Source organism: Anolis sagrei, chromosome 2, assembly GCF_037176765.1.
Source record: "Anolis sagrei isolate rAnoSag1 chromosome 2, rAnoSag1.mat, whole genome shotgun sequence".
Classification (NCBI taxonomy): domain Eukaryota; kingdom Metazoa; phylum Chordata; class Lepidosauria; order Squamata; family Dactyloidae; genus Anolis; species Anolis sagrei.
Genome location: NC_090022.1, coordinates 213,525,859 through 213,544,737, shown reverse-complemented (window position 1 = coordinate 213,544,737; position 18,879 = coordinate 213,525,859). Strand labels below are relative to the sequence as shown.

The window sequence follows — 18,879 nt, the reverse complement described above, 5'->3', positions numbered from 1 at the left end:
TTGGATTCAATAATTTTCAAATTAAAACTTTTTAAACACAAAAAATAATCATATATGTGATGGTTCTGTTTTATTCAGTGTCTCTTTAGATAAAGGGATTATTGGTGAAATTTTTAGACCCTCCTGTCTGCTGTTTTTTTATTTTTTATTTTTTAGGAATCTTCCAGTTGTTTGTATTCAGTGTTTTAGCGTATCCCTTAATGTACCTCTTGGTAGACATCACTTATTATTTCCCTGCAACCAAATGCCATCATACACATTGTTAATACAATACACTGGTTGAACTGAAATCTTGCTTTAGTAATCATCCCAGGTGGTTCTTATATTTTTATAAGTATACTTTTATAACCGAGCATGGATATTTCTAGATGTTGCTGATGTTAAATTTTTCAAGTGGAGATATGCCAGTCAAAGCAGTATCCTCTGCTTTTGGAATTTAACCATCTTCACTGTGGCCACCTTTGACAAGTAGGGCAAATCCATGGACAATGTCTATCAGATTTATTTATTTAATTATTTGTTTGTTTATGGCATTTATAGCTCGCCTTTTTCAGCCCTAAGGCAACTAAAGACAGGTTACAGATTGGCAAAATTTGATGCCATACATTAATAGAAAACACAATTAAAACAATCAGCAATATAGAATGTATAAAAACCATTAAAACATGTAAACACCAATGTTGTCCTGTTAAAATCATTTTCCAATTGCATCGTCTAGCCATTCTCTGTTCATTCTTCATAGTTCCATGTTTATCTATTCCACTGTATTTCCAAATGCTTGCTCAAAGAGCCAAGTTTTTACTTTTTTCCGGAAAGTCAGGAGGGAGAGGGCTGATGCAGCTATGATTGCAAAGTTTATTGGCAAATAGTAAAAGGTAAAGCTAAAGGTTTCCCCTGACATAAAATCTAGTTGTGTCCGACTATTGGGGGGGGGGGGGGGTAGTGGTGGTGGTACTCATCTCTATTTCTAAGCCGAAGAGCCGACATTGACACCTCCAAGGTCATGTGGGCAGCATGACTGCATGGAGTGCTGTTACCTTCCCGCAGAAGCGGTACCTATTGGTCTACTCACATTTGCATGTTTTCGAACTGCTCGGTTGGCAGAAACTGGGCCTAACAGCAGAAGCTCATCCCTCTCCCAAGTTTTGGACCGCCAACGTTTCGGCCAGTAAATTTAGCTGCTCAGTGGTTTAACCAGCTTTTCCACCAGGGGCCTTATGGCAAATAGCATTTATTTATTTTTTAGAGTTTCATTTAATGCCTTCTCACAGTATTGTTGTTTCAAGAGTGGGTAACAAATCCGGCGTAAATAAACAATAAGATCAACAAAACCATACAGCAAAAGATTAAAAACAGCAGGTACGGTGGTGGCACAAAAATATATTAGCAGATAAAATCAAGAAGTCTTGGTGAGTAAGGTGGTCCGCTTGGCAGAAGTACGTGCCATGTAAGGCTATCCCCAAAACAGGGCTCTACCAGCAATAAAGCTCTGTTACCAGTTCACCATTTGTCTAGCCTCACAACATGGTATCTTGTCGGGAGACTTCTCCAAAGAACCTCAGTTCATGGATGGATACGTATATAAGCCTAAGATTTTCCAGGTGTCCATACAAAACTTTAAAATTGTTTCTAGGAGCAGACCGTGGACTAGTGAAGTTCTTTAAGCACTGGAATGCCAGGTGTTTCTCATAGTTTTATAAGTATACATTTCTTCCACTTTGAGCTTGAATATTTCTTGATCTTAAAATTTTTCAACGATGTCTAATGTTCCCTTTAGCTGGTCCCAGTTAGCAGTCCACTTGCAGAGTTTGTGCCATTGCTGGAACAGTAGCCTGAACTGCTGAGAATTGTTTTATGCCATGGGCAATCTTTAGATCTCCAAAATCAAAGCTAAATCTATATTCCCACCTAATAATAATAATAATAATAATAATAATAATAATAATAATAATTTTTATTTATACCCCGCCACCATCTTCCCAAAGGGGACTCGGGGTGGCTAACATGAGGCCAAGCCCAGAATTACAGTACAGCAAAATTAAATAAAATACAACAGCAAATAATAACATCAAAATAAGATACATAAAATAACAGAAAATGAAATAAACAAATGCAAAATAACGTGATGAAGAAATAAAATAAAAGCACGATGGGTGGACCAAATGCACAGAATAAGATTGATAAAACCCTGGGTGAGATAAGTAAATGGAGAAGTATGTGTCAGTGGGGGAGCTCAGAAGGGGTGACCAATGGGATTTAGCCTTCATTAAAGACAAAGAAAAGTGCGTCATGAGGACAGAACTATAGTTGGGACGGACATAATACGGGGATATGTGTTCACTCGTCAAAGGCTCTGAACTGTATAAGAGAGCACTACTGAAGTCCCTTTCCGTGAGCAAAATGCATAAACTGAGCTTGCCCTGCTCAGTTCGCGGTAAAATCCATCATAATGCAATGCAATGTAATCGTATTTGTGGTTTTCCATAAAACAGTTCCACCAGTAAATTTCCTTTAAGTTCAGCACTTTACGTCGGCCCTCTTATTGTCTACCTCAACACTTTAGATGACAGTTTTGATGTTGCTTACAATTGTGTTTGTTTTTATATTTTATCTGATGTTTTTAGTCAGTTATGTGTTACTTGTAATTTTGGGTTGTCCCTTGTAAGTTGCCTCGAATCTCCTAGGGGAGATGGTTGGCGAGGTATAATAATAATAATAATAATAATAATAATAATAATAATTATTATTATTATTATATGGATCCTACACAGTGTCACTGTATTATTTTGTCAACAGCCTGTCAGCAGCTGCCACACAAATGCAAAACAACTATTCTTCAGGAATTGTGGTGTTTAGTGGATTGCCACATTCCTAGCTGTAGCTGAATCTTATCTTATTGCATCCTTATTGTTTGCAGCAATTTTCTAGCTAATTTGCAAAAATAAAATGGCATAAAAAAGCAGAAGAATGTCACTGTGCCTCTACATGTTGACTGCAATAGTAGGACAATTAACAACCACGCAGCACTTACTTAGCTTTCCTCTATCCTTTGCTTTCTCTATTATATCCTCTTTTTTCCAGTCCGCCTTCATTCCATTTGTCTGCGAGTGACAGTGTCTGACACATCACTATACAAAACCCCAACAATACGGCCTATACTGCAGTAGGAATAAAAGGCTCATAAGAGGTGGGAAAAGCCGCTCTGTGTTGAAAACTAGATCAGGCTGTTTAACCTCAAGTAGAAAGTTTTCTAAAAGAATAGAGCTAAGAACATAATTGAACTGGCTTTGCAGAAGAAAAGAACTATTCTGTACAAAGGTAGATAAATTTACTTCTTTCCAGAGTCAAGGACTTTTACTTAGGTATTTCCTCCCCCTTTTTGAAGACGCTATTTCAAGATAGAGGGATAGAAGCATCCATTATTCGGTGCTAAACTGTGGGTTAAACACAAAAGGAAGGCAGATTTGTTCTGGGGTTATGAATCAACTGAGACGTTTTGGAAAGGATTAAAGAATAGTTAAGCTGTTGAAAGACTCTGGTTCATATACTCAGATGACACCTGAATTGAGGGAATCCAAATGGCCTATTCATGTTAACACTACTTTGACTTTTTCCTCCTTTTTCTACGTCTCAATGAAGTAAGAATGTACAAAACATAGCCAACGTACTCCCCATTTCATCCAAACTTGTTTCTGGGTTATAACAGTAAGATATACAGGTGTGTGATGGCGTCATGTTGTCATGCATTGCAACATTTCAAACTTTCTCTATAGTTCACCTATACCATTGAAGAAGGGGGAAAGTCAGATGAGTATTGTCACTTCTGGACTATAGAGTAAGGGTGCGCATTTAGACCTATACTCAGGTGAAGTTCCAGGTAAATGGATGTTCATGGACATGCATGCAGGCCCTTCAAACTAAGTAAGGTTTTAGTTAATCTGATGGTTACATAATGTTTAGAACTACTTTATCCTATGAATACATCCACCTTGTAGAAATGATGCAGTTTGACACCACTTTAACAGCCATGGCTCAGTGCTATGGAATCATGGGAGTTTTAATTTTGCAAGGTCTTTAGCCTTCTCTTACAGAGTGCCAGTGCCTCACCAAACTATACATCACGTGTTTCCATTTCATTGAGCCATGGCTTTTAAAGTGGTGCCAAACTGCATTGATTTTATAGTGTTGACACATCCTATAATAAAGCCTTGCCATTGTTATGGAGCACATCTACACTGACAATTAGTTTGATGTGACACTGTCGGAGAAGGAAACACTTTTAGTGTGTGGATGATGAGATGGGAAATCCTGGAAATGGTTTGAGGCCTGGATGATGCCTATACACACTGTAGAAGCTGGTCTAAGATCAGTTTCAGAGTTTTCAGTATCCACAGCTTGACAGCTGCTATTAATGCATTTTTAAAAAAATGCCCTGTTCATGTGTGGTGTGGTTTGCACTAAAGTCATTAATGACTTGATTTCTGAGTATTCTCTGACTTTGGATATCTGTTTTCAAATCCTAAATACACATTGCACCATATGCGCATTGCACTATCAAGCTGCCTTCAAACTGCATTAAATGGTCAGAGTAGATGTGCCCTCAGATGTTACAGGCACCAGCCTGTAACACCAGCCTGCTTCAAACTGCTTCAAACTGCATTAAATGGTCAGAGTAGATGCGCCCTCAGATGTTACAGGCACCAGTCCATTTTCTTGATATGATCAGGCCTTCTGTGAGCATCTTCATTTCTCTTGTGGCATTTTTATTTCTCTCTCTCTCACACACACACATACAAACACAATTTATTGTTGAAGGTTTTCATGGCCGGTATCACTGGGTTGTTGTGAATTATTCGGGCTGTATGGCCATGTTACAGAAGCATTCTCTCCTGATGTTTTGCCTGCATCTATGGCATGCACCCTCAGCGGTTGTTGTTGTTTATTTGTTTAGTTGCTTCTGGCTCTTTGTGACCTCATGGACCAGCCCATACCAGAGCTCCCTGTCGGCCGTCACCACCCCCCCAGCTCCTTCAAAGTCAAGCCAGTCACTTCAAGGATAACATCATCCATCTTGTCCTTGGTCAGCCCCTCTGCCTTTCCCCTTCCATTTTCCCCAGCATCATTGTCTTCTCTAAGCTTTCCTGTCTTCTGATGATGTGGCCAAAGTACTTCCCTCCAATGAGCAGTTGGGCTTTTTTTTTTTTTTTTAGAGATTGTGATGATCTATTGGAAACTCTTTATTATTATTATTCCGATGTCCCCAATCCATTTCAAGGGACAAGAGAGCTTGGAGCTGCATCACTCTTCTCTATGCCTTTTGAGGGCCTATTGTTAATTAAACTATTAATTACTGCAAATTTCCCAAATCTTGATCAAAGCTACAACATAGGAATTGAAATGACTGCTTTCTGGAATCTTCACCCATTTCAGATCTCAGATTGACCTTTAATTCCCAAGTAGCAATATGGAATTCACTTTCAGTACCTGTTGGTTGCTTCATGACTTTCTTCATGTTTCTTTTCCCATGTTGTGTTTTTCTTTGTTTAAAGAAAACACCAAAAGAAAAACCCCTCTAGGCTATCCAGGAGTTTAAAGGCAGCATGAAGGAGATGCCATAGCTGAGCTGGAAAGTTTATTCTGTTGCTGAAACATTTCTGTAGTCAGGGAGGAAAGTTTTTGGCTTCTGCAGCATGTATTGGAAGAGTCTACTGTGCACTTTTATATAGAAAAACATACTTTGTGTTCCTTGAGTCATTTTTAATTCTGGAAATCCATGTGGAATAATATAAAATATTTGGAAAGAGGTGTGTGGGTGTGACACAGAAGACAGGAAGTTCAAGGGGTGTAAAAGTTGAGCATTATTATTAGCCAATACTTTTGTCTTTTTGCTAAAGCAAATACAGAGGATAACATTGGCAGTGATATCTTAATGTTTATTTTGTTGAGCATGTACATGTGGATTGTGTGTTTCCATTTCCTAATTCAGCATAACATTCATTTGAAAGAATATTTGAAAAATTATACTCTTAAGTGCAATCCAGATATATATGGCAAACCTATTTTAAAGTATCTGGAAGATTCTTTAGGTTTGAACAACTTGAAAGTGAGGGATACCTGTTCCTTAGTGGATCAAATACAGGCATAATCTGCTTTTAAACAACTAATTCTTGGATGTTATGCTGTTTTTACAGATCTAAATTATAGCCACGTCCCACACTTTTGACCCCCTTTCTGCAATTTTGACTACTACTGCTGCTGCTTTTTGGCATGCTGCTCCTCTCAGTTGATTCATCTTCATCTAATGTTTAGTCTTAAATACAAGGTTAAAAATCCTGGTTTCCACTTTTCAACTGATTCAATTTTCTGACAGTGGTCCAATCTCTAACCTGTCAGATATGCAGGGGTTTCTGTTGGAGTGGGGAAGGGATGCTTTGGATATGAAAAAAAAAATTACATGGTTGGATGTGTTACAAAATGGTTTTCTCCAGCTCCAATCCAGTCCAGTCTCCTCCTAGATACAGCCAGAATCATGATTTCCACAACTTTCTTTCACTAAACCGAGCCTTGGAAAGAATATTCAGTGATAGCCTCAAGTGATAAGGATAATCTCAAGGAAGCTACAGATGACGCTAGCACCATGTTCCCCCTGATCTTGACGTTCCCTCCCAGCTGATACAAGGTACTTGAGACAGGACATAGGTAGGAAGCCAATCTTTGAGTGCACCTACACTGTAGAATTAATGCAGCTTAGCACTACTTTAAGTGCCATGGCTAAAGAATCATAGTTTGTTGAGGCACCAGCCCCTCTTTAGGGCAAAGGAGGCCTAAAACTCCCTTGGTTCCATAGCATTGAGCTATGGCAGTTAGTGGTGTTAAAATGAATTAATTCTACAGTGTGGGTATACCCTTGAAGCAGTCCAAATTTCAATGCAGGTAAAACAACAACACAGCAGTGCCCAGACAAAGGATGAATTGGAGTCCTGAAATCAGTCTGGGGACATAATATAAAAAGTGTATTTTGGTAAAAGGGAGGAATCTATTTTGGCTAAAAAGCTTTCTCTATCCCCCCCTCCCCCGCCCAATCTTTCTCTCTATATATATATCTTAATCCCTCAAGTGTAATCTTTCGTTCTTTACAAAGATCAAAAACAATTTCTAGTTCTTCAGAAATTGATCCAAGAATTTCTCTCTGATCAAATTTGATAATTTGTCCAATTTGATCATTACAAAGAGTTTAATAATCCATTCCAGTTTTTTTTATGGAGAACTGTGGTTTCTATTTTTGAGCAGAGAACATCCTTCTAACTATATGATGAATGAATATTTTATTTCAGTCAATGACCAACATTGCTATATCATGTAATGAATCACCCTGAACGTCATGCTGTTAAACTCTTCATTAGAAATCCCGAACAATAACAACCACATCTGGTTTCAATTGCATCCTTATTTTAAGAATATTTTCCATTGTCTATCTCTTAATGGCATCCCCAAGGGCAGTTGTCTGCATACTGTATAATAATGTAGAGACCAGGTTGTTGTAGGTTTTTCGGGCTGTATGGCCATGTTCTAGAAGTATTCTCTCCTGACGTTTCACCTGCATCTATGGCAGGCATCCTCAGAGGTTGTGGCTAAAACATATAAATCAGTCAAGTTTCTCAAGTTTTATTCGATGCTTAGACCCTCAGTATAAATCAGTCAAACATCATAAATAACACAATGAACAGTTAAAATATGTATAAAAATATAGCTCTTCAATAAGTTAGGGTAATTGTTGTCAACATCGTCAGATGAGGTGGAATCGATGGTAAACTATTCTTGTTCCTCTCCATAGGCTAATGTACAAAAGTAGGTTTTTAATTGTTTCTTGAAGGAGAGGAGTAAAGGAACTATTCTAATTTCTTTAGGGATGGAAGTCCAGAGGGAAAGAGAGACCACAGAGAAGGCTCCCCCTCTCGTTCCCACCAGCCGCGCTTGGGACGGGGGTGGAACCGAGAGGAGGGCCCCCTCTGCTAATCACAGTGTCCGAGCAGGTTTGTAGGCAGGGATGCAGTTTGTCAAATAGTCTCCGCCCTGAACTGTTTAGGGCTTTACAGGTAATGACCAACACTTTGGACTTAGCCCCGAAGCAGATCAGCAACCAGCGGAGTTGCTGTAACATGGGTGTTGTTCATTCCCTGTATGGCACTCTAGTTAGTAATTTGGCTGCCAATCTCTGAACCAGTTGAAGTTTCCGAACTATCTTCAAAGGCAGCACCACGTAGAGAGCATTGCAGTATTCCAGGTGGGATATAACTAATGCGTGGACAACCATGGCCAGATCTGTGTCTCAAGATACAGGCGCAGCTGGCGCACAAGTTTTAATTGTGCAAAGGCGCTCCTGGCCACCACCAAAACCTAGGGTTCCAAGGTCAAAGATGAGTCCAGGAGCACACCTAGACTGCAAACCTGTGTCTTCAAGGAGAGTGTGACCCCATCCAACACAGGCTGTAATCCCACACCCTGATCTGCCTTCTGACTGATCAGGAGTACCTCTGTCTTGTCTGGATTTAATTTCAACTTGTTAGCCCTCATCCAGTCCATTATTGATGGCATGCACTGGTTCAGGACCAGGATAGCTTCCTCGGCTTTAGGTGGAAAAGAGTAATAAAGTTGTGTGTCATCAGCATAAATTTGACACCGGACTCCAAAAGTCCTCCGGATGCATACCTTGTTTGGAAAGAGAATCAGTACCTGTAGTTTTACAGAATATTTAGGGAGCACATACCTTTTCCAAAAATTCAAAAACCCAAAGAGTTGTGTATGTATTTTTTTTTTTACAAAGTTTGGCAATGTAGGAGTTATCTGAAGATAATCAGAGGTCATATACATCCCAGTTTCCGTAAACATCCTCTTTACGATTGATCTCATTTTTCAGGGTGCCTTGATGGAGTTTAATACACTCATTCTCTTAATATTTTGAATACACATATTAAGTTAGAAGTAATAAGTATTTTGGGTGTTTTTTTTTCAAATTTTCAAATATTTGCACACACATAATGGGTATGGGGCCCAAGTCTAAACATGAAACTCATTTATACTGTATATATTTTAATAACTTTGTTTATGGAACAAAGTTTGCATAGGAAACAAAGTTGTCACTATCTCAATTTTGAAGCATTTCCAATCTCTGGAAAAATGTTGCACCACCTGTACCAAGGTGGGTCATTAATATATATATTTAAAATGGTTATGCTGAAAATATTGATTTGTACTGGCTCAGTGACTTTCATCTTGTATGACCATTTCAGGAAAAGAGATTTTCCAGTTCCGGTGTCAATCTGTAATGGCTGTCTCTGTGTACACAATTTTTGCTGAATTATTGGGGTTTTATTTATGTGCAGTCAGAAGTATAATTGTGTATATAAATGAGGCCAAGAACAATAGAAGCTGTAACCCTAGCTCACCCACACTCATATTGTTTATAACTGATAAGCTTGATTTCTTGCCCAGTTAGCATAATTTGAAGCTTGCATGCATGTTAGACATCAACTGAAATTGAGCCTAAAGTATGACCTTTTCCCCTCCTGGTTATTCATATATCAATTAGGGTGTTTCTCCTTCTCTTTCAGCAATGTCTTTTCAAAATAAATTTGCTTTTTTCTGATAATTTCTGATTTTATAAAATGCACGAGTGATTGGTGTTGTTCTCATACTGCTCTTTGCAGTAGGAGGAGGCTGTACGAAGGTCAGTACTGCTACACCAAATTAAAACTCTGTGTGTAAAACTTTAACCAGGCTGAAAACGTATTTCAACGCAGCTAGTTTTTATGTTTGACGACCTTCTCAAGTGAGCTTGACATAGTTCGAAATGTCTAGCTACTAGATATTTCATGCAATTGTCCTTCAAATAATATCATATGGAATAAAATATTTGCATTCCTCCTTTAATCATAACCTTATCTGCCTTTCTGAATAAGCAATTTACTCAGTGTAGCACCATCTCTGATATATTACAAACAAACAAAAAGGCGTGTTAGTCTTTGAATTTAAGGTTATACGTATCCCGCTTTTGAAAAAGGGAATAAAAATGGATGAGTCACATGAGAGGATATTCAGTTTTTGAACAGCTATTTCGAAGAGCATCTGAAATCCCAGCGGGTGAGTTCTTTACAAATGCCATGTTGCAGTCACATCAAGATGTGTTATCTATGTACAACAGCAGTTTATCAAATGTACTGAATAACAACTGTTGTTCTTTCCCCCCTAGAGAGTGCTTTATACAAGGCGGCATAGTTCTAATATGAAAGACATGCTAAGTACTGCTATTTCAAGCAATGAAAGGGAATTCACTCTCTTGTGATATCAAGTACAGCTCTGTAAGAAAGATATGTTGAACATGTCTGCAACCTTCAGCCCATTCACTGTGACGGGGATGGAAATATGTGGAAGGAAATGAGGGTTTCTCCTGTGGTCCTTCACAGGTCCATTGCTCTTTTTTGCTTAAGAGAGAGGAGGAGAGGGTTGTTGTGAGTTTTCTGGGCTGTATGGCCATGTTCCAGAAGCATTCTCTCCTGATGTTACACCCATGTCTATGGCAGGCATCCTCAGATGTTGTGAGGTTTGTTGGAAACAAGGCAAGTGGGGTTTATATATCTGTGGAATGTCCAGAACTCTTGTCTGTTTGAGGCAAGTGTGAATTCTGCAATTATCACCTTGATTAGCAGCTTCATAGGTCGGCTGCTTCCTGCCTGGGGAAATCCTTTGTTGGGAGGTGATTAACTGGACCTGATTGTTTCTTGTCTGGAATTCCCCTGTTTTTGTGTGTTGTTCTTTATTTGCTGTCCCGATTTTAGAATTTTTTAAATGCTGGTAGCCAGATTTTTTTCATTTCCATGGTTTCCTCTTTGTGTTGAAATTGTCCACATGCTTGTGAATTTCAGTGGCATCTCTCTGTACTCTGACATGATGGTTGTCAGAGTTGTCCAGCATTTCTGTGCCCTCAAAGAATACGCTGTGCCCAGGTTGGTTCATTAGGTGCTCTGGCTATGGCTGACTTCTCTGGTTGAGTTAGTCTGCAGTGCCTTTCATGTTCCTTGATTCTTGTTTGTGTGCTGCATTTGATGGTCCCTATGTCTACTTGACTACAGCTGCAAGGTATATGGTAGATTCCTGCAGAGGTGAGAGGATCCCTCTTGTCCTTTGCTGAACGTTGCATTTGTTGGATTTTCTTAGTAGGTCTATAGTTTGTTTGTTGTGTTTTTTTTTTCATCAGCCTCCCTATCCGGTCAGTGGTCCCCTTGATGTATGGTAAGAATACTTTTCCTCTGAGTGGATCTTTGTCTTTACTCTTGTGGCTTGTTCTTGGTCTTGCAGCTCTTCTGATGTCTGTGGTCTGATGTCTCACCCTAGAGGAGGTGAGGTTCACAGATTCTTTTTGCATGGTCTGCCAGGACTTTAATTGTGCTTCTTTTTTACTTAGGTGATGGCTGGAGTGGAGGACATGTTACTTTTTGTTCCCCTCCTCACAAAGCCTTTCAGTGGGGTAACCTCAGATACGTAAGGAGGAAGAAATAGATAAGCTCCCACTGTGATTGACCAGGTTAGAGCCAACAGGAATGATAATGATTATTTGGCTCTTAGTCCCTTATGTTTCTTCTCAAGACTATCCCGGAGAATTTTTAAAATCACCTTATTCCCATTGAAAACTATTTTTTTAACATTTGTAAAAGATTTCTAAAAATCTTGATCTGCAAACTTCAGCGTAATACTTTATCACGCTATGACGAGTGCTCTTTTTATATGCCCTCAATTAGTTTCCAACTTATGGTGACCATAAAGCAAATTTATCACAAGGTTTTCTTGGCAAGATTTTTTCCCCAGAAAGACTTTTGCCTTTGCCTTCCTCCGAGGCTGAGAGAGTCTGAGTTGCCCAAGGTCACCCAGTGACTTCTGGTGGCTGAGTGTAGACCCAAATCATAATCTCCAGAATCATAGTCCAATTCTCAAACCACTACACAAGTGGTTCTCAACCTGTGGATCACCAGTTGCCTTGGCCTTAGAATCATGGAATCATAGAGTTGAAAGAGACCTCGTGGGCCATCCAGTCCAACCCCCTGCCAAGAAGCAGGAAAATGGCCTTCAACTCCCAGAAATCCTAACAACTGGTAAACTGTCTGGGATTTCTGGAAGTTGTAGACCAAAACACCGGGGACGCACGGGTTGTGAACCACTTCACCACACCATGTTGGCTCTCTACAAATGTGCAATATCTTTTGTTTGTAGTTGCCATATCATGTGGATATGGAGCCCCCAGTGATGCAGTAGTTTAAACACTTATGCCGGCAGGACTGAAGACTGACAGGTGAGAGGTTCGAATCCGGGGAGAGCACAGATGAGCTTCTTCTGTCAGCTTCAGCTCCCCATGCGGGGACATGAGAGGAGCCTCCCACAAGGATGGTAAAACATCAAAACATCCGGGCGTCCCCTGGGCAACATCCTTGCAGACGGCCAATTCTTTCACACCAGAAGCGACTTGCGGTTTCTCAAGTCACTCCTGACATGAAAAAATGGGGATATATCCACTTTCATCTATTACACACTTTGGCTTTCATGCAGCAAGGTGACATGTTTGTCGTAGGATCCTAATAAAAATAGTAATCTTCAGTTAAAATAGGTGTTGTCTGAACAACCAGATTTCAGATCTCTTCCTTTTGCCTTAAAAGATTTATGATCCATTTCCTTCCTTTGATACACTCATTTAGGAATACTTACTTTTGAGAGAAAAAAAGACCCTTAAAATACTATCTCCTGTTTGATGGAGTATGTAATAGAGTTAATCATCTAAATGTCTAATGATTTTCCTAGTGTAAGAATGCTGAATCATAAAGACACTTTAATTGCGCCTAGCCCTTTTTTCTCTGTATCATAAAACGTTCCTATTGGAGATAATGACTTTGACACTGTCTTTTTTTCTGTCTGCATTTCTATTGCTAATGTAGTATATTTTCAGCAAAGATTACACTCTGTCTAGTTTTCTCAAAATTTCCAATTTCCCTGCTTTTTGGTTAAGCGTTTTTTACAATAAAGCCAGTCTCAATTAATGTGTCTGTGCTGAACCCCAGTTTAAGTAAACGGGATGACTAAATCACAGTCACACCACTTCTGAGCAAAACTGGCAAAAAGAGGGGAGGTAGTTAAGGATCTTGCTGTGCGTGAGCAGTTAGAGGGCAAGGAAGGCACCGTGCACCTTGACCACCTATTATGAAGCTTTTTGCTGCAGTGTCAAGTGAAAGCAAGTTAATTGGGTGAAGCTGTAGAGCATGTTAGGGGCATGGTAAAGGGAGGCCGTCTGACAGCTGAATGTCAGCAAAAGCTGCTCAAGTGTAGCTGAGAGACAGAGACCTGTCACAAAGTTCACGCCGGCTGCAGCGCAGTGAGGGAGCTGAGATGTGGTTCGGTCTCACTTTCTCCCTCATTGCATTCAAGCACCTTAAGATTTCACACTGGATGTGTCAACCCTTGTTCTCTAAGCTGTTTTCCCCTAACCCTTCTGAATTCAAATGATTGGACAAAAAGATGCTAATGTTTGGCAAAGTGAATGTAAATATAGTCTTTCTCCTTCGCTCTCCATCCTCCCTCCCCAGCTTCCACTTTCTGCCAGAGCTTGGATCTGCATCAGGCATGAGCATTTTTGACAAAAATTAGACTGCTGGAAGCTCAGTATATAGATACTCATCTCTGCAAAGGGGTTCTGAGTCTGGCAATTAACCATGTTGACTAATCAAGGAGTTTTATTGTTGTTGTTTGCGTAAAAAACCTTTTCCTGTACAGGGAATTCAAGAGCTAGCCGATTGCAGAGGTTGTGCAAACATGTCACTGCAGCCGCTCACAGAGTCTATTTTTAATTTCCTTGTAATTGATTCTTTCTCCTGCACCCAAACATGGTGCTCCTCCAGCATATAAAGAGAAAGTTGCAATTGAAAAAAACAAAACAAAAACAGATGCCTGTAAAACTGAATAGTAGAAAGGCTCTGGGATTGTGCTCTTGCTGGAAGTGGAAGTTTGCATGATTTAGGAACTGCTTTACTTGGCCCAAAAAAGGGCTTTGATGTTAACACAAAAGGAGTGCTTCTACTGTGTAACTGAAACCGAAAATGTAGAAAAAGAGAGGAAAAGGACATTGTCAGCCTTAATGCTGAGAATTGTTATTTGTTAGACTGAATACTGGTAAAAGAGTACATACCTGAGATGCTTCACAGTGGGCTTTTAGTAATTGTGTCACATTGCATAATGAAGACTAGCATGAGTGTTGGAATAGGATCCTGGGAGGCCAGAGTTCAAATCCCTGCTCAGACATGGAAATCCAATGGGTGACCTTAAGCAAGTTGCCCTCACTCAGCCTGAGAGCAAGGCAATGTCAATTCCACTTTGAACAATTCTTACCAAGAAAACCCCATGAAGCAGTTGCCATAAGTCAGAGTCGACTTGAAGAATCACAACAACATGATGCACAAACCTTCTGAGGATATTTGCAATATGCATGGCTATAGCAATGCTGTGTAGGACAATTTCTCTATTGACTTAACCTGACACTGATAGTATTGTGGATCTGGCTTTTGGTATGTTTGTCTACAAACTGCAAAAACCTTTAGAATGTTGAAGGCAAGAGGAAATGTGGGGTGGAGGAGCTTGTTGCAGAATAACCTGTCAGGGTTCTTCTGCAGATATCCTGTATTTTACAGCTCATAAACTTAACTTGACTTGGGTGTATGGACACTACTCATGGTAGAATATGTTTATTTTATTTATATACCTTTGTGCATGTGATGCAAGAGGACAATGCACCCTGAGAATATAGTTCACAGAAATAATAACTTCAGTGAACTTAGTGGTATTAGAAGATTTGGGCTGAAATTGTGCATCAGAGATGTAACTACAACTACAGAGCTGCAGTGTTGTCGCTATGTCTTCCGATACAATCTTACTTCAAGGCCACCTTGGAAGCCAAGCGGCACCACCTTCACAGGGATTTCAGAGGTTCCAGGGAGTGGGACAGTGGGTGAAGAAATGTCCATCCTTTCTCCCAGTAATGAAGCACTTTCCAACAGCAAATAACTACTTGTTAACAAGTACCTTGCTGCTAGAAGAGAAGTAGATGTTAATTCACTCACCAAGCTACTCCAGTGCTTGGAGGTCCCTATGTTGGTGGTAGTGTCTTGGTTCTAAGGTAGGTTGTGGGGCCTGGTAAAAGCCCTTTTCCAAGCTAGATATTGTTCCAAAACAAAGAAGTATGCTGGGACTTGTAGTTCTGAAACACCATCTCAGATTTTTTTTAAAGAACATACCTAATAATGTAAGAACTACAAATTCCTGACCAGAGAAGCCTGGAAAAAAGTACCTTGTCAGTAAATACAGTTACTTCAATGAAAGTTTATTTATGTTCCAGAGACGTAACTCTTTTTGAAATAATTGTCCAACTCGTTTTGAAATAACTGCCCCAACTTGTTCACAGTTATTGTCATTTTAGCTGTTGTTGCCACACATGATCTGAAGGGTGCCAGTTTGATAGTGGGTCAAATAGGGATGCTACAAGATAAGTAGAGCAATGAATCTGTTGCGTGGTTTAGTCCAATTTCAAAGGTTCTGGAAAAGAAACATACAGTCAGGGCCCTGGATGGCTACTTAAAGTTCAGGTTAAAGTAAAACATGGATTTACTATCCCACTGACATTCCACTAGCATGGATTTTATCTCTACTGAAGGAATAATATGATGAACTGTACAGGGACATGCATTTAGAGTCACTGACCATGTTCTTTTGCTTTTCTCGAATTTACGCTACACTTGGGTGAAAGTTGCTTTCAGTGTTAAAAAGGAGTCCATGTTCAAAACGGTCTGGATTACCAGCAGCAAAAGCTTTTCCTATTGCTGTGACCATCTGATTTCCATTCCATTTGTTGGATGTTATTCCACCCTCGCCTTCCTGTGAGGTGCAGCCTGGGCCGGAGCAATGAAAGAGACCCGATCCTGCCCCCCTCCCTTTCCCACCACTTCGGTCAAACACTGAAGCCTTTTCCTGTAACAGTCTATTGACTAGCTGCCAATCATTAAGTTTCATACTTTTTTCATGCAACTCTCCAAGGAAACCAGATTTTTCACCCCCTTTCTTGGGCTTTTGCAGTTGTTTTTCTGAAGAGGTGGCTGCATTTTGATGAAAATGAAATGTTGGACAACACTGATGTCTTTTCACCAGAATGCTAAGGCATATTAATTCGGGCAGGAAAGATCTTATAAAAAAATATTGTAAAGCGATTTCTTCTTTGCACAGCACTGTTGTCACGACTGCATGTTAGTGAGGCAAGGATTTGTTTTGTTTTTGTTTTGTAGCACAAAAATGCTCGCAGGGGTGTATTTTTTCCTCCGATATCATATGCATATACTTGGATTGTTTAAACTTTCACTTAGATGTGTAAAACCCTTAAAATCAATGGGGTTATTAAAGAATACAACAAAGTATTGTTATTGCCTGGGCTAGAAGACACTGTGTGTAACAGGGCTAACGAAAATCCAATAGCGCTGAAGATTACAAGTTCATGTTCTACTCTGTAGCTCGTCTTCACAATCCAAAACCTTTGTAGAATTGAAGTATGACTACTTTTTAAATATCTCTTTGGGGTAACCATTTGAACTTGCTTCCATATTGGTGGTTCTTAAAGGTCCATCTTTTCAGCCAAGCTACAAGACAGCTTGTGTTGTATCAAGAAATCAAAGAGGCAACATCAAAGAAAATCACTGAACTAGGTGTTAGATGCAGCCATTGATTTTTTTTCCTCCCCAGTAGCAGTAATGGGAATGGAGAAGGCGAAGCGAGGAGCTCTCAAAAAACCTGAAGCACACAGTAGCAGAATTCCAAATAATCCCTTACAGCAATTTTTACTCTGTTCCTGAGTCCCATATTTGGTACCTTAAAGAGTTCACCCAATGCATATAATGGCATGTTGATGCTAGGGGTTAAAGTAGTACTATTGTGTGTATAGTGAAGGATATTTTAAGTAAAGTTGTTTTGATAGCATTTTTAGTAGTGGCAGCATGCTCTGTGTGTCTCTCCCTGTGGGATGAAAAATATGTTTTAAATTTACAGAATTTTACTATGCATTGTTTAGGCAGCCTTGGTATTTCATTTGGAACAACCTGCTAGATTTCTAGGTATTGTTACACGGGAGTTATATTTCCAAGTAATATATCTTAAGCCATTTCTTCTGCAGTAGTTTGCGGTTCTGATGGAAAGTAGTTACAAATCCTGCTGAATATCTTCCATTGAGTATGTGATATTACCTATTCCAAACTAGGAAATAGCTAAAGATTAGGGAGAGGTAGAATTCCTCCCTCCATGTGCTTTTATTATTTATTAGATTTCATTTTTTATTACTATAATAAGCTTGTAACAGAAAGGAGCATATGCTTTTTAATACTATTTGTAGGGTTTACTTTAACCTCTAAGAAATCAGGTAGGATGTTATTGTAGTCTTTTATGCAAAAAGCTTTTCCCACTGGGTTCACATGAAAAAATTAGAAAGTATATTAATAAAAAGTATCACATTTACATATACTTGTTTTCTGAAGTTGCTGTTAATGGATGTAGTCCATAAACAAACATGGCATGCTGAAGTACTGCTGAATTTAATGGGACTTACAACCTGCTGTTGCTAACTTCTTCGACATACTAGAAATTATTTCTGCTATTTTTATTAATTGACTCAAGGCTAATGTGAATGTACTTTGTTTTCTTTGCTTCCTCTGTATTTTCTCTAGGAGTCACGCAACACTTCAAGCATCCCTGCAGCTTCAAAATCGTTACTCCAGATCAACCAGAATTACGTCCCAGATTTTTTGCCGCTGAAGGGAGAGTCGGATTATGATACTGCTTTTGGCTTGGTGCACAATAGACCCCAGTCTCAAACTTCCTTATCCTGTTCCTCCGCTCTTCATATCACTCCCAGCAGTAGCAAATGAGCAACGCAAAATGAATGCTGACTTTCATTTTTTTTATGTAAGGAATTTTCAAAAAACAGATTAAAATCCTCTTTTATTAGGAAGTTTCAGTTCAGTCTCTATGCATTTCTGTGGCTTTAATTTTGCATTATTTTCTGCCTGGAGGGGGAAAGGAGGGGGAGTTTTGTTCATACTTGCCTGTATTGTGCCCTCCCAGAGTAGTGAAGCAGTCCATTAAAAGAAAAGTTTTATTTATCATAGTAGCTCATTTTTATGTAATATATTTTTAAATGTTAAAGAATGACACATTTTGGGTAATTTTCCTCCGACTTAAAAAAAAAATCAATAAGCCATTTTAGTCTCTATCTATCAAAGTTGTTTCATACTTGTCTGTTTTAAAACAGGGCTGCAATACTTTAATAGGATTGAGAGAGCTATTTGAAATGTATGCCAATGATTCCTGTCATTTCATGGCAGCCCCGCCATGGTTCACTGAGCCCCCTCTTCTCTCTTGTCAGCTCAACTGAAGACAAGCATTTAGTTGCAAACTTTAAGCAGGTTGTGCAAAACAGAAATGATGTGACTGCTTCTCCTCCTGCACAATAATGTCACTCCTGGTCAATGTGAGAAGGTCAGGTTGCTCCTTGTAAAGCTACATGATACCACTTTGCCCATTTGAACAAGTTAAGTTAAGTGTGGAATCCGGTCCCTGCAGGCAGCGCAAACTCATCCGTTTATCAAGCCTGCCGTTTGATAAGGAAGGGGAAACAATTGCGCAAGGAAGATTTTCAGATGATATGTTTATGTACTTTTATAAGGGCAGTTCCCAGACCAGGGTTGCAGGTAATAAATTTAGTTTCCGCAGCCAGCAAGGCTTTAAAGTAATGGCTGTTTTGACCTTCAAAAT

At 39.4% G+C, this 18,879-nt stretch overlaps 1 protein-coding gene across 3 annotated transcripts in view; it reads left to right on the top strand.

Annotated features, from left to right (window-relative positions):
• CCDC171 (coiled-coil domain containing 171) overlaps positions 1 to 18,230 on the top strand; it is a 217,845-nt gene extending 199,615 nt beyond the window's left edge. For all 3 annotated transcript variants that reach the window (XM_067464374.1, XM_060762416.2, XM_060762417.2), the window contains one exon: positions 17,793 to 18,230. In XM_067464374.1, the coding sequence (XP_067320475.1) occupies positions 17,793 to 17,993 (201 nt within the window). In that variant the 3' untranslated portion in view covers positions 17,994 to 18,230. The remainder of the gene's footprint in view (positions 1 to 17,792) is intronic.
• The last annotated feature ends 649 nt before the right edge of the window (positions 18,231 to 18,879 follow it).